Raw genomic sequence first — 14,932 nt, 5'->3', positions numbered from 1 at the left:
GCTACTGCATTTTAACTGTGGGCCTGGAGGGGTCAGCAGATCCCCATAGCTGGCAATGTACTAGATGAGGTTCATGAGGGCAGCACACGAATCTGAACACGTCCTAATATGAATAACGTCACTGGAGCAGCGCAGCTCAAACCTGGGCTCCAGAACTCAGTTAGATTCAGAATTTCAGTTGTTCAAATAAATAAAACTGAAAATGCTTGAATTAAGACTCAAAAAGACTTGTACATTGTCTTTCAGCAACAAATCACAGCTAACCTAAATTCACTGCTGTCGTTTTTTGCACGGCTTCATTTTATCAGGTAAATAATGTAGCCATATAATATGATCATTTCACTCTTGTATATTTCAGTAGTCCTACCTCAGGCAGTTTTGTCCGAAATAATCCTAGCAATCCTAGTCTGTCTCATTGTTGCCTACACGTTTTTTGTTAAATGTTATTCTTGCACTGCCTGTATTGCACTTTATGAAGCCAAGTTTTTTTCTGTGTTGCACACTTTATGTCAGTATGTAGCTTTGTCTAATCGTTCAAATGTTACATGTAGCGCCAGGTTCCGGAGAAACATTGTTTCATTTCACTATGTATAGCTGAAATGACAATACATTTTTGTCAAGGATTTCACACGATATATTTTGTTCGTTGCCCTGTACTTGTACATGTGTAATGACAATAAAGTTGAATCTAATCTAATCTAATCTAAAGTTCATTGATCCACATACAGTTTTTTTATGTTTGCATAATATATACACCCACCCACAAATAGACCAGTTACATATTGCCTTTTGCAGCCTAGTTTGGACTTTATTGATATGTGTGTGTTTGTGTGGTCTGTATATGTGAGTGTGTGTGTGCGATGGGTGTGCATGCGTGTGTGTGGTGTGTATGTGTGTGTGTTTGTGTATATGTATGTGAGTGTGCGTGTATATATGTGTGTGTGTGTGTGTGTGTGTGTGTGTGCAGTGAACAGACTGGCAGCAGGACCCCGTTCGCACCCAGATGTCGCTGTCGGGAATCCTGCTGAGTAGTTCCGGCAGCGCCGCGTTTTTTTTTTTTTTTAAATCCCAAATTTGACCCTGGTTGCTATTTCCTCCGCTCGCTGTGTCTATAAAGTCCCCACGCTGTCCCCACGCAGCCTCTTTCCCCGGCCACTAAACCGTGAGTGTCTAACTCACTGTTCTTCAGTATCTTTAAAAAAACAATAAAAAATATTATAAAAAATATAAAACTCATAAAATCTTAATAAAAAAAACGACAAAGACCGCTTAAAAATATTATTTAAAAAAAGATATAAAAATAGCAAACGGCACATATTTGTTTTCCTTTTTTGGGGGATTTTTGTTGGTGAAACGCAAAAAAAGAAGAAGGCCTCGGACTACAATCCGACGTTAAAAGGAAGGCGGAGAGGAAAACTTTAAAGACCCCGGGATTCCTGCCCTTTTTTATCGCGACGGACGTGGGTGACTCGTCTGTATTACGTATTAATTTTGGATTTTGTTAATTTTTTTTTATTTTTTTTTTTGCGTCCTCCGCTGCGCCAAAAAAAAAAAAAAAACCCACCCGGGAGCCGAGTCCCGAGAAATGAACGCGGCCGCCGCGGCGAGTTACCCGATGGCCTCTCTCTACGTCGGCGACCTGCACCCGGACATCACGGAGGCGATGCTGTACGAGAAATTCAGCCCAGCCGGACCGGTGCTGTCCATCCGGGTGTGCCGCGACATGATCACCCGGCGCTCGCTGGGCTACGCGTACGTGAACTTCCAGCAGCCCGCGGACGGTAAGCAGCCCCCCGAGCGCGCACGTGGGTCCCCGGGGCGGGAGACGCCGCGTCGTCGTCGTCCCCCCCCCAGCCGGCGCCGGACTTTCTTTCTTTTCTTTTTTTTTTTTTTTTTTTTTTTTTTTTTTTTTGTGGGTCTGTCATGCACGTCGCCGCGAGGAATGTCGTCAGTGGTCGATATACGAAGCCACACCTACGCACGTCAGCTTTAGTTTTTTTTTTTTTTTTTAATACTACTATAGATGCATGGGTTTGTGAAGGTGGATTTACCAGCATGCATGTGCTCTTTTAAAGGGACGGGCAAGCACGTGGCTCCGCTGTCCCCAAAAGAGGAGTTTGCTGCCACTGTCGAATGATGCATGCGGCCTATAACGGGTCGCTTCGCGTGTCACTGGGTGCACGGAGTGGCGCAACCTCGAACCGCCCGCCAAACACACATTTATAATGCAACCAAATAATGCAGCAATCCCCCTGCGCTCCTCCTCCAACCTTGACAACTTCGCCGTGGCGCGGCCAAGACAGAGATACGTGGGAATTTGAACATGTGCCGCACGACCTATATAGCGTCTGTGGCCCAGTTCGGCCCTCAGAAGAGAATTTTGGCTTGAACTAGATTAGGTTCTCCCATCCTACTGGCACCGTGCCCCGATCGGGGTCCTGCAGCAGTTTGTATGGGACACCACTTTGCTCCACCTGCCTTAAAATAACCCATTTTGGACCCTGTTAAAAGGCTCGTCCAAATAAAGTAGGAGAAAACGTGTCTGCCTTAAAGTGCCTTTCTTCTGCACGAGACATCACACATCACAAGTATCTTCTGGTTGTTAAACCTACGTTATCATTGTTTCGCAGTGATCCCATTTTAAGTGACCATGGTGAGAAAAGGGGACAGGGGTCACGTGTAAATTATAGCAGCCGACCAGCTTGTGATGCTGCCTGTGGCATCTGGCCAGCATAAATGGCAGGACCGGCGGACGGGTGACAGTAGCAGACACGTGCCCCGTGTGTCATGGCCCGTGGAACGCCTGACCGAGGATGCGTGTCGGGGTGCGGGGGTTCGATCGCAACCCCTCAGCGTCGGGGGCGGCTGCATTTGTAAACGGTCGTCAGACCCCGGTCCTGCTCATCTACGCATTCCTGGCGAATGCGTCGGTGGCCGAGAACCCTCGACTCTCAGTCCATGCCAGGGCATAGCTGAGAGGACCCCACTACGCTAAATATAGCCTCCACCCCCCACAGGCTGCCCAGCACTTTGCCTGTCTGTTGGAAGAGTTCGTTTTAAGGGCAAGCATTCAGGCGAAATCAAACGTCAGCTAAAACCCACTTGGGGTGGCCTCTCAGCTCTCCCCAAATTAAATGAATCTTGTTAAAGGAAGACTCCAGAAGTATCTTGATTCACAAGATGGCCGGCAGTTTTTTCCCGTGGATATTTGCTGCCCATGTACTGACTTGGGAAGCTTCCAGAACTGGGCACTGGGCGACCCCACCAACCCTGAGCTCGATGTAAAGTACAATTGCACAGCAAACTGCTGATGCCAGCAGATGCAAGGCTGCTCCGTTTTGTTTACCAGACATTTTTAGTGCTGAAGTGCAGAGGGTGGGTGCTGCTGTGGAGTGACAGGGACAAAGGGAAGCTTTCTGGCTGGCACGTGTGCCCACTCTGACATGACAACTCACACGAGTGGGAACGCGTGTTCGTTGCGTTTTCAGCAAACTGTCCCCGGCAGCAGGATGACTTTGATAAAGCGCTCGCGTAAAATGACTGCTTGCACAGGGCATGTACATGCAATTTTAAAAAAAAGAAGCTTTTTTCTTTATTGCTTTTGTGTAGCGTGCTTCTCATCAATTCCATTATGGCGGGTTTGTGCGATTTTGCCAATCATACAAGTTTGTTGCAACCACCACTGTGGAGCATGTAATGGTATTTAACGTGTAACAAACTTGGGTATGACATCATAACTTACTGAATGGTTGTGAATAGGGATAAAAGACCAGTGTCATGTTGATCCGCGCATCATTTCATAGTGCATTCGTACTGGTTGGACAGTGGAATGTAGATGTAAGTCAGCCTGAGTTTCTGAGGGAGGCTACTATCTTTGGTCACAAGACCATTACAATGGCCACGTTGAACCTCTCAAACAGTGTGACGTGGGACAGTTGTTTTCATGTTGGTCGTCTTTTTGTGTTGGAACAGTGCAAAATTACACTCTGTAATTCTTGAAGCTGCCATTTTAGTTGGGATTCCTGAATATTTTTTGTAAACGAATAAAAGTTTGTCAAGGGATTTTAGCACAAATAAATCCTAAAATTTGATCTGGTCTTATATATTTCATTATCCATACCCATTTACTCAGGTCGGGGTGACCGCAGCACCACCGCACTCCCCTGAAATGTAAAGATATGACAGCGCGTTGAAACCATTATTGAGAAGCATATAGATCTATAGTCTGTATGGTGTATTAACCCTGCTTCTGTTTTCTGTGCTGCCACAGCTGAGAGAGCCTTAGATACCATGAACTTTGACGTGGTGAAAGGGAAGCCCATCAGAATCATGTGGTCACAGAGAGACCCCTCGCTCAGGAAGTCCGGAGTAGGAAATGTCTTCATCAAAAACCTGGACAAGTCCATCGACAACAAGGCGCTGTACGACACGTTCTCTGCGTTTGGAAACATCTTGTCATGCAAGGTGAAACATTCACTTTGGCCAGAGAGGAACTGTGATTACGTGAAATGTGTGCTGGTCTGAGCGTGATAAAAATGACGCCGTCTCTTTTTGACAGGTGGTGTGTGACGAAAATGGATCAAAAGGATACGCGTTTGTGCACTTCGAGACCCAAGATGCAGCTGACCGGGCCATTGAGAAGATGAACGGCATGCTTCTGAACGACCGCAAGGTGTGAGTGTCCAACACATGAAGACGTGCCTGATCTCTGAGGCAGGGGCAGGGCAGTATCTCAACAGGGCTAGGGCTAAACATTAGGACTAGTGAAGTGGCATTGTTGGATAATGTCACTTCAGTTACGTTTTCTATACGTTTATGACTGGCTTTTTTACATGAAAAAATTTTACTCAGTAGCGTAATAGATTTATAGATACACTTTGCATGTCTTCGAATATGTCCTCAGTATCATTACTGATTTATTTAGGGGCTTTAAAAATATATACAGCAGCAGAATTTTTGCAGAGAGGAATATGTCCTCGGGATTTGCAGGAATAAATGTAGATCATTTACATGTTAAAAAACACTTGATTCTACATTATGCAATGAAATAATCACCATTAATCATAAGTCATTCCAAAAGCTAAAACTTCCCATTCAATTTTAATGGGGTGATCAATGGGGTCACTGCTGAGCTGAATTGTGGGTCTGATAATTTGCCTTACTAGCCTTGCTTGCAGCAGAAAGTAAAAAATGTAAACTTTTGCGCCAGCCAATCAAATCTGTTCGTGAACATTTCCAACCCTCTGGCCAGTCACATTTATGTAGAAGAGTCAGGTTTATGCCAAGTTTTCCAAAGGCCAGTGAGAGTTAAAGATTAACACAGCTGTGTAAATGGCGTAAATTTATTTGAACACGTCAAATGGTTCAAACGAATGGTTGTCTGTAATTTGGGGAGAAGAAACTGCCGCAAACACATCACAAAGTCACCAAACGCCACAAACAGACAACTCGGGACCACACCCCCTACCAAATAAGACATTCGCATGGGTTGTCAGGACTTGTTTAAGCATTCTGATTGGCGAACTAGCGAATCACTCCCTATGCACTCCTACTCAGCCCATGCATATACAACATTGAATGAAAGTAAATGTGTGTTAAATAGAAGTGTCAGCACTGACCAAAATGTCTGTGCGTGCTGCCGAGTGTTCTTTGTTGATGGGGTCTTTTTGGAACCACATGACTAACAGGCCACGTACAGTACAGGCCAACGTTGGACACACCTTCTCATTCAATGTGTTTTCTTTATTTTCATGACATTTACATTGGTAGATTCTCACTGAAGGCATCAAAACTATGAATGAACACATGTGGAGTTATGTACCTAACAAAAAGTGGAGACCTGTCCTCCAGTCACCAGACCTGAACCCAATCGAGATGGTTTGGGGTGAGCTGGACTGCAGAGTGAAGGCAAAGGGGCCAACAAGTGCTAAACACCTCTGGGAACTCCTTCAAGACTGTTGGGAAACCATTTCAGGTGACGACCTCTTGAAGCTCATCGAGAGAATGCCAAGAGTGTGCAAAGCAGTAATCAGAGCAAAGGGCGGATATTTTGAAGAAACTAGAATATAAAACATGTTTTCAGTTATTTCCCCTTTTTTTGTTAAATACACAAACTCCACATGTGTTCATTCATAGTTTTGATGCCTTCAGTGAGAATCTACCAACATAAATGGTCATGAAAACACACATTCAATGAGAAGATGTGTCAAAAATTTTGGCCTGTACTGTATTTGCAGTACTTTAACTGAAAAAAAAAACTCACCACGGCCTCACTCCACTTCCTGCGCCAGTCAAGTGGCTGTGTGTGTGTGTTTGTCTGCCTGTCTGTGTGTAACCACGCTTGTGTGTTTTAGTGATGGAGCGAATGCTGAAGCACGGCATGGGAGAGGTCTGCCTGGCAAGGTACAGTTGAAGCAGTAGAAAAGCTGCGCAGATTCTTTCCACAGCTCAGTTCTGTTCAGACACCCCCTCTCCTCTCCTGGACTCCCCTGTTGTGTGTTCTTGGCCTGCGTAGCATGAAAGTCTGTCTCACAGTAGAAGGTGACGGCCCCTGCTAACTGGGAAGTGGTGCTTTTATTATTTTTTTCCCCCTGTCAATTCCTTGTCCCCCAGTGCCTGGTCATGCTTTATTTCAGGCTGACATAACACCTTGGCGAAGCCTCCAAACCACAGAAAACAAGGGCAACATCCTTCCTCTGTTTGTGTGGTGGCAGATCTTTTTGACATTAGTCGTCTTGTTCTTCTATGTTCTAGGTTTGTAGGGCGCTTCAAATCTCGGAAAGAGAGGGAGGCTGAACTCGGGGCCAAAGCCAAAGAGTTTACCAATGTCTACATCAAAAACTTTGGGGAGGACATGGACGATGGCAGACTCAAAGACATGTTTGATAAATATGGTGTGGTATTTTTTTTTTTTTCAAATATTTTTGGGATCATGGCCTAGTTCATATTCTGATTCTTTCACAGGAAAGACACTGAGTGTTAAGGTCATGACCGACCCCACAGGAAAATCTAGAGGATTTGGGTTTGTGAGCTACGAGAAACACGAAGACGCCAATAAGGTAATTTTGTACTTGCAATACCACAGATCTGATCTCACGTTGTGACATTATGTCAGGGGCACTGGTGGCAAGGAAACAGATTCATAATCGGAAGGTTGCCGGTTCAAATCCCAAACCGCCAAGGTGTCAATGAGGTGCCACTGAGCAAAGCACCGTTCCCACACACTGCTCCCTGGGTGTGCGTCATGGCTGCCCGCTGCTTACCAAGGGTGATGGTTAAAAGCAGAGGACACATTTTGTTGTGGGCACTTTCACATATCTGTGTCACTGATCCATGATCCATAATGTGGTGGTCGTAGCAGAAACAATGAGACTGTAGTGATAAAATAGCAATACTTACACAGTAATAATAATCCAATTAATACCATGCCCATGGACTGCTGAATAGCTCAGCAACATCATTGTGGCAGCAGCTTGTCACTTTCCAGTGAGAATGTGGGGAATATGACTGCGGTCACGTACATTATACATCCAGTGGGACTTTTCGAATTTGCAGTTTTATATGGATTACCACGTAGCAGGCAGCCTGGGAGAAAAGGTTTGGGAATCGCTGATATGTGTGTTCATGAGAATGAAATGTAACGGAAGTGGCGCATGTGGTTGTTCAGGCCGTGGAGGATATGAATGGCACGGAGCTGAACGGGAAGACCGTGTTTGTGGGCCGAGCTCAGAAGAAGATGGAGAGACAGGCAGAGCTGAAGAGGAAGTTTGAGCAGCTGAAGCAGGAGAGGATTAGCAGATACCAGGTGAGGTGCACACACATCACGTTCCTCCAGCATTCACCAGTAGGAACTGAGGATATGTATACTGTGTTCGGCATACCTTCATGGAGCATCTGATGAGCATCCATATTGGTCCCCAGATACTGTATCTGAAGTATCTTTCAGAATTACAGCCACTGTCCGACAAGAGTTTTCCCCAGGACGCATGTGTTTTGGTGTCTGTAGCTTTAAATGCTAATGAGGGGGAGAGAGGCAGGACATGGAGGAGATCAGCCTATAGTTGAGGGGGCATTTTCAGATATGACCATTCACCAACCAACGTTTTGCCGGCAATGTTTTATTTTGCCCTTGTGAGGACATGAAGGGAGAAATTCCAGATATGCTGCTCTCTGAACGTTGAAGCAGAATGGCCAAAGCACTCTTTATACCATCACCATCGCCATATCTAGCCACTGCAGGAACTCACATTAATATTAACACATCTCACATGTCAGGGGACTTTTTAATACTCAACATGCTGACAAAAGCAGCAAAAATCTGTTATAAGGCTGTGAAAATTCTCCATATTGACAGTTTGTGTTTGTAGGGCGTGAACCTCTATATAAAAAACCTGGACGATACTATTGATGATGAAAAACTGCGTAAGGAGTTCTCCCCTTTTGGTTCCATCACCAGTGCCAAGGTAAAGAAAAGCAAAATGTAATCTGAATATTTTCTTTGTATGTGTTTAGTGAATTTTAGTATGCTTCTTAATGAAATAAACAGGGATAAATCTGAATTTATCTCTTCTAGGTGATGCTTGAGGACGGCCGCTCCAAGGGATTTGGGTTTGTGTGTTTCTCCTCTCCAGAGGAGGCCACCAAGGCAGTGACGGAGATGAATGGCCGCATCGTTGGCTCCAAACCTCTGTACGTTGCTCTGGCGCAGCGTAAGGAGGAGCGTAAGGCCCACCTCACCAACCAGTACATGCAGCGCATTGCCGGCATGAGAGCCATGCCCGCTAATGCCATCATCAATCAGTTCCAGCCTGCCAGTGGCTACTTCATGCCAGCTGTGCCCCAAGTAAGCAAAGATTGGGCAGGTCACCCCTTTTTTGCAATTACAACAAAACAACATTTATTTCTTATATAGCCCAAAATCACACACAGTATGTCTCAATGGGCTTTGACAAGCCCTACAGATGACACCTTCTGCACACAAGGAAAAACTCCAGGAAAGAGAAAAAAAGAAAGGAAGAAACCTTGGGAAGGAGTGATACAGAGAGGGACCCCCTTCCAGGGTAGAGTGAGCATGCAATTGGTGTCAGTGCAGGGTTTGTGATGATTTGTCCAATGAGAAGAAAAAAAAAAGGGTCCACAGTTGTAGGGTTGTAGAAGTCCAGAGTGTAGTCCAGTGTCATGGTCTATATTACGTGTCCATTATGATGTTACTGGTCCATTTGAAGATCCCTGAAGCCTTAGTTGTTACGGTGGTGGTGGCTGAGGTGACCGTCTGGTTCGTTTCATGCTGAGTCATCGTTTAGCAGTTGTCAGGAACCAGGATTTATCTGGTGGTCTCTTCGCTGGAGTCTGCTGGTGGTCTGTGTGCTTGATTCCGTGTCTCGGAGAAAACAAACAGAAGCAGTGGCAGATGGTGGAACCGTACGACTGATACTGAAATATGTGGTGATGGTAGTATATTGGTGCTACAGTGGCCCGGTACCCTAACTCGGACAGGCTAACTAGGGTGAATTTAACACTGTGTCTAACAGGGTGACATGTGGGTGGTAGTAGCCTAGTGGGTAACACACTCGCCTATGAACCAGGAGACCCAGGAGACCCAGGTTCAAATCCCACTTACTACCATTGTGTCCCTGAGCAAGACACTTAACCCTGAGTTGCTCCAGGGGGACTGTCCCTGTAACAACTGATTGTAAGTCGCTCTGGATAAGGGCGTCTGATAAATGGCGTAAATATAAATATAAAATAGTGACTGTGTGATAAACTGGACTTTATAATTGACATTGTCTCAAAGTGAAGTGAAAGGAGTGTCTGGGCCTTTAACAGAAGACAATTCTCTATTCTGTTCAGCTGCTGCCTCTGATCTGGCATTGCTGACAGATACAGCTGTGTGTCGTCAGCGTCGCAATGAAAGCTAATATCGTGTTTGCGGATGACGTCACCTAAAGGTAACATGTATAGGGAAAATAGAAACAGACCTAGGACAGAACCTTGTGGAACACCAAACTCTACTTTACTATGTGAAGACCAATCACCATATGATGTCCACAAACTGATATCGGTCGGTCAGGTATGATCTGAACCATTCAAGGGCTGTTCCCTTAATCCCAACAACATTCTCTAACCTGGCAAGGAGAATAGCGTGATCGATAGTGTCAAACACTGCACTCAGATCAAGCAGGACAAGTAGCGAGATGCGTCCCTGATCAGGCCAACAGCAGGTCATTAACCACTTTAACCAGCGCTGTCTCAGTGCTATGATGAGGTCTAAATCCCGATTGATATACTTCGAGGATATTGTTACTGTCTAGGTCTGCGCTCAGCTGCTGGGCTACGACTTTTTCTAAGATTTTTGATGTAAACGGAAGGTTGGATATCGGTCTATAATTTGAAAGCTGACTGTGATCAAGATTAGGCTTTTTAATCAGGGCTCTAATGACTGCTACCTTGAACGAACTTGGTCAGTGGCCGGTGCTTAGCGACGAGTTAATAATTTTAAGGATAGGATTTATAATATCGGGTGCTACTTGTTTAAGGAACCTTGTAGGAAGCGGATCCAAATCGCAAGTACTTTGATTTAATGTCGACATTAGTTTAATTAGTTAATGCTCTTTAATAAGGTACAAGCGTTCTAATCGGTGGTCAGCTATTTGAAGATTATTTTCCATAGAAATATCGTTGGAGCTATTTGTTGTGCTTTTAATATGATCTCTATTCGCGACTAGTTTAGTATTAAAGAAATTCATAAAATCGTTACTACTATGATGATATTGAGTGGTAGTCTCCGTTTCTGTCTTATTCCTGGTTAGTTTGGCTATAGTTTTAAACAGGAATCCGGGATTATTTTTGTTTTTGTCTATTAGCGAGGAGAGATACGTCGATCGAGCCGCACTAAGAGCCATCTTATAGTTAAGTAGGCTCTCCTTCCACGCTATTCGTAATACGTTTAATTTACTTGCCATTTACACTCTAATTTCCGTGCAGTCTTCTTAAGCGAGCGTGTGTGATTATTATACCAAGGAATTAAGTTTTTATCTCTTACTATATTACTTTTGAGGGTAGCGAATTTATCTAACGTACTATGCAGTGTTAGTTCTAGACATTTGGTCGCTTGGTCGAGTTCAGCAGGGTCTGACGGTGAGTTTATCAGCGTTGATAAATCTGGTAAGGTATTAATAAACCTCTGTGCCGTACTTGATGTAATTGTCCGTTTGTCTCTATAACTAGGGGAGTTGAGTTTATTATGTCTGAGACATATTTTAAAAGCGATGAGGAAATGATCTGAGATCATTTCAGATAGCAGAAGAATAACTATGTCTTCTATATTTAAACCGAAGGTCAGTATGAGTTCATGGGTAGGTCCTGTTATATGTTGGTTAACTCCAACTGAGTCTAGTATAGACAGGAATGCTGTTCTGAGTCTTCTAATTTATCACAGTGGATGTTAAAGTCGCTGACAATTAGGGCTTTATCCACAGATACAACTAAGTTGGAGACAAAAAATTGACAATGACTAGATGACTAGAATATTAATATTTACAGTTTCTGGGTTTCTTGTAACACACTTCTCTTTGCCTCAGGCTCAAAACAGGACGACCTATTATGCCCCCAGTCAGCTTGCCCAGATGCGGCCCAACCCACGCTGGCAGCAACAAGGTGGCAGAGCACAGGGTGGGAGCTTCAGCCGAATGTTCTGTATTGTGTGTAGAACAGGGGCATCTGAATTGGACCTGATTTATTTTCTGTATCTTGTAAAGGTGGTTTCCAGGGCATGCCCAATTCCCTTCGCCAACCCGGCCCCCGTGCCAGTCTGCGTCACCTAACTCCAGCTGGTACTGCTCCAGGGCCACGGGGAATCCCTCCTGGAGCTCAGAGAATGGGTTTGTACATGTATACATTACATACATTACAATGCATCTTATAGACAAACATTTCAGTTCATTTTAATTTGGATGAATATTAAATCATCGCCTATTTTATCTCCAGCAAACACCGGACAGCCAATGGGCCCTCGGCCGACCATGGGCATGACAAACCCGCGTGCCATACCACCATACAAATATGCCACCAGTGTGCGCAACACCCAACCACAAGTAGTACAGCCCATTTCCTTACAGCAGGTAAAGACCCTAAAACATTAAAGTGATTTAAAAAAACATTTTTAAATGGACACATTCACTGTCAATAAACATTTGATTATTTTGTTCTGCATCAGGCTCAGCCAGCAGTTCATGTGCAGGGACAGGAGCCTCTTACAGCCTCAATGCTGGCGGCTGCCCCACCTCAGGAGCAGAAACAGATGCTGGGTGAGTGGAGCTGAATCGCTGACCAGGGCCAATATGGTGTACTTCTGTGATTAATCGCGATTGACACACATTATGTTGTTGGAGTGTCACAGCGTGTGACACCCTAATGTCCCATGTTTGAGGGCCTTGGCAACCATGGAAATCATTTACGACATCCGTGTCATAGGCCAGACCCACAAAAGATGTGTTAAATTTATTTGAACACATTAAATAAATCAAATTTAATAAACTCTAAATTATTATTAATCACTTTGTAAAAATTGTAGTGGGACTTGTATTGGGACTAGTTGTGGGGGGGACGTGAAAACAATTGTGTTCCTAATTTATATTTTATTGTAATTCCGCTAATGTATTTTTTTTTTATCTAATTGTAAAAGCATACATTGGAAACTGATTAACTTTATAACTTGTACATTTCCCCTTTTTTGTCAGGTGAACGTTTGTTTCCACTGATTCAGGCAATGCATCCCACCCTAGCTGGGAAAATTACGGGGATGTTGCTGGAGATCGATAACTCTGAGCTGTTACACATGCTGGAATCTCACGAGTCACTGCGATCAAAGGTGCTAAACTAGGGTGGCATTTTAATGAAAAAGTGGAACCAATTGCTTTTATGTTCTATGTTTTCTTTAGCAGACAGCATGAAATATGGTGCCCCCCATATTATCAGCTTTACTTTGTACTTAAACATATGTGACCACTTTAAAAAAAAAAAATCAGATCTTTTTAACTTTGCATTTGGCAAATTGTGTGTTGTGTGTCGTGTGGTGTGACAGGTTGAAGAGGCTGTTGCTGTGCTACAGGCACACCAGGCCAAGAAAGACGCTACTCAAAAAGTTGGAGTCAACGCTACAGCCACCGCCACAGCTGCCACCTCCTGACATGTACGGATCATTTTTATTCATTCACACCTCAGTATCATTGCAAAAATACATTTCAGTGTATTAGAAGGACGTGCCAATTAAGAAGCGTGCAGGTTACATTTAGGTCTGAAATAGCTGCAGGGCGTCCAATCAGGGTGCCAATTTGTTCTTTATTCATTTAGCTTAGTTAGTTTGAAAATGTAAAGTATTTTTTAAAATAGGGAGCTCTTGCTAAGTGTTGAACATGTTATTCTGCTGTATTTGTATTAGTACAAATAACAGAATTAGATAGGGGCAATGGTGGCCTAGCGATTAAGGAAGTGGTCCCGTAATCAGGAGGTCGCTGGTTCGAATCCTGAGCCACCAAGGTGCCACTGAGCAAAGCACCGTCCCCACACACTACTCCCCAGGTGCCTGTCATGGCTGCCCACTGCTCACTAAGGGTGATGGTTAAAAGAAGAGGACACATTTTGTTGTGTCACCGTGTTTCACAATCACTTCACTTTACTTCAATTATACTGTGTTGTCTATATTCTCAGGCCCTTCTGTGTTGTCAATTATTTGTAATTTATTAAGCTGTATATGTGCATTTTTGCAGGTTCCAGGTATTGAGGAGAAATCACCAGTATGGTCCGCGCTGCCTGGCCATCAACCAGACAATGGGATAAAAGTAAAACAAAGAGAGAAAAAAGGAAAACCAAAAAACATACTTAGAAACAACTGCAGAATTCACATTTCTGCAAACAGGCATTTTTAACCGGAAATGCCTCTGTGCAGTGGCCAGGAGAACTTTTTTTTCTAGAAGAAATATGAGCTTGATCTTCTTTGTTTAAAGAGTTGTGTGATTGCTGGTTTGGAACTATTGGAACCATATCTCCAAAAATGAAACCCTGGTTGGTGTGGCAATCTCAATAAAGGGATGGAATAGAAGTGTCTGATGTTTCCCTTGCACACATTACTAACACTGTATATCTTAAATGTTCTTCATTCATAATGGTAATAATCAAAATAACACAGTAAAACATAAAGCCGTAGGAATTGAAACTTAAGGTTCTAATCATCTCAGATTTTTGATTCTGAAACTGCAGAATTTATTAAACCATACAGTTAAACTTCTTTAACAGGGATTTTTATGTTCCAAGTTCTAGAAAACTGCACTTAAAATAATTCATTGTTGGTGTGTATGTGTGTTTGTATAAACAATGAATTAATTACCAAAAGGATCAGATCGGATTCATAGATTGGGACACCGCCTTGGACCCGCGACCTTAAATAAAATATATAAAAGGTGATGGTTAAAAGCAGATGGTTAAAAACAGAGGACACATTTTGTTGTGTCATCGTGTGCTGTGTTGCAGTGTATCACAATGACAATCACTTCACTTTCACTAAATACTACCGGATCAGTACTTGGGATCAGCTGGTATTGGTATTGGCATTGGATCATTGCTGGTGTAAACCATGACTGCATAAGTTCATCAGGATGAAGAACCCGTGAAGATAAAGAATATAAACCTGCAGGATCATCCAGTCAGGTCCTCTGGCCTGTTTGCTTTTTATCTTTCTGCTTTACACTTGTGGGTGCCAGTGAGAAAGTTTGGACGTGAAGGATATGGAGACTAAGATGGAGCCATTTTGAAGATTCCAAGAAACATATTTAGTTTTTTTTTTGTAGAAATAGAAACAAATTTGTCTGATGAATCTGTTTTTAACAAAGTCGCATCTTTTTTCCTACATTTACATTTACAGCATTTATCAGACACC

At 43.6% G+C, this 14,932-nt stretch overlaps 1 protein-coding gene across 1 annotated transcript; it reads left to right on the top strand.

Moving 5' to 3' along the window:
* The first annotated feature begins 1,123 nt into the window (after positions 1–1,123).
* Positions 1,124–14,098, top strand: pabpc4 (poly(A) binding protein, cytoplasmic 4 (inducible form)). The gene is made up of 15 exons (XM_028992660.1): positions 1,124–1,781; positions 4,271–4,464; positions 4,559–4,674; positions 6,754–6,893; positions 6,964–7,058; positions 7,667–7,804; positions 8,367–8,462; positions 8,573–8,842; positions 11,580–11,670; positions 11,757–11,879; positions 11,986–12,119; positions 12,215–12,305; positions 12,738–12,868; positions 13,082–13,189; positions 13,767–14,098. The coding sequence occupies exons 1-14, from the start codon at positions 1,586–1,588 to the stop codon at positions 13,184–13,186; spliced, it is 1,920 nt and encodes a 639-aa protein (XP_028848493.1). The 5' UTR covers positions 1,124–1,585; the 3' UTR covers positions 13,187–13,189; positions 13,767–14,098.
* The last annotated feature ends 834 nt before the right edge of the window (positions 14,099–14,932 follow it).

This window comes from Denticeps clupeoides, chromosome 1 (assembly GCF_900700375.1).
Source record: "Denticeps clupeoides chromosome 1, fDenClu1.1, whole genome shotgun sequence".
Taxonomy (NCBI): Eukaryota; Metazoa; Chordata; class Actinopteri; order Clupeiformes; family Denticipitidae; genus Denticeps; species Denticeps clupeoides.
The sequence above is the reverse complement of the archived record's forward strand: the minus strand, read 5'-3'. Positions and strand labels throughout refer to the sequence as shown.

What these genes read in the sequence shown, in the direction of transcription:
- pabpc4 (XM_028992660.1), top strand. Translation starts at nt 1,586, where the DNA reads ATGAACGCGGCCGCCGCGGCGAGTTACCCGATGGCCTCTCTCTACGTC. An exon ending in CTTCCAGCAGCCCGCGGACG is followed by an intron (nt 1,782 to 4,270) that starts GTAAGCAGCCCC and finishes GTGCTGCCACAG; the next exon opens with CTGAGAGAGCCTTAGATACC. An exon ending in AGCCCATTTCCTTACAGCAG is followed by an intron (nt 12,120 to 12,214) that starts GTAAAGACCCTA and finishes GTTCTGCATCAG; the next exon opens with GCTCAGCCAGCAGTTCATGT.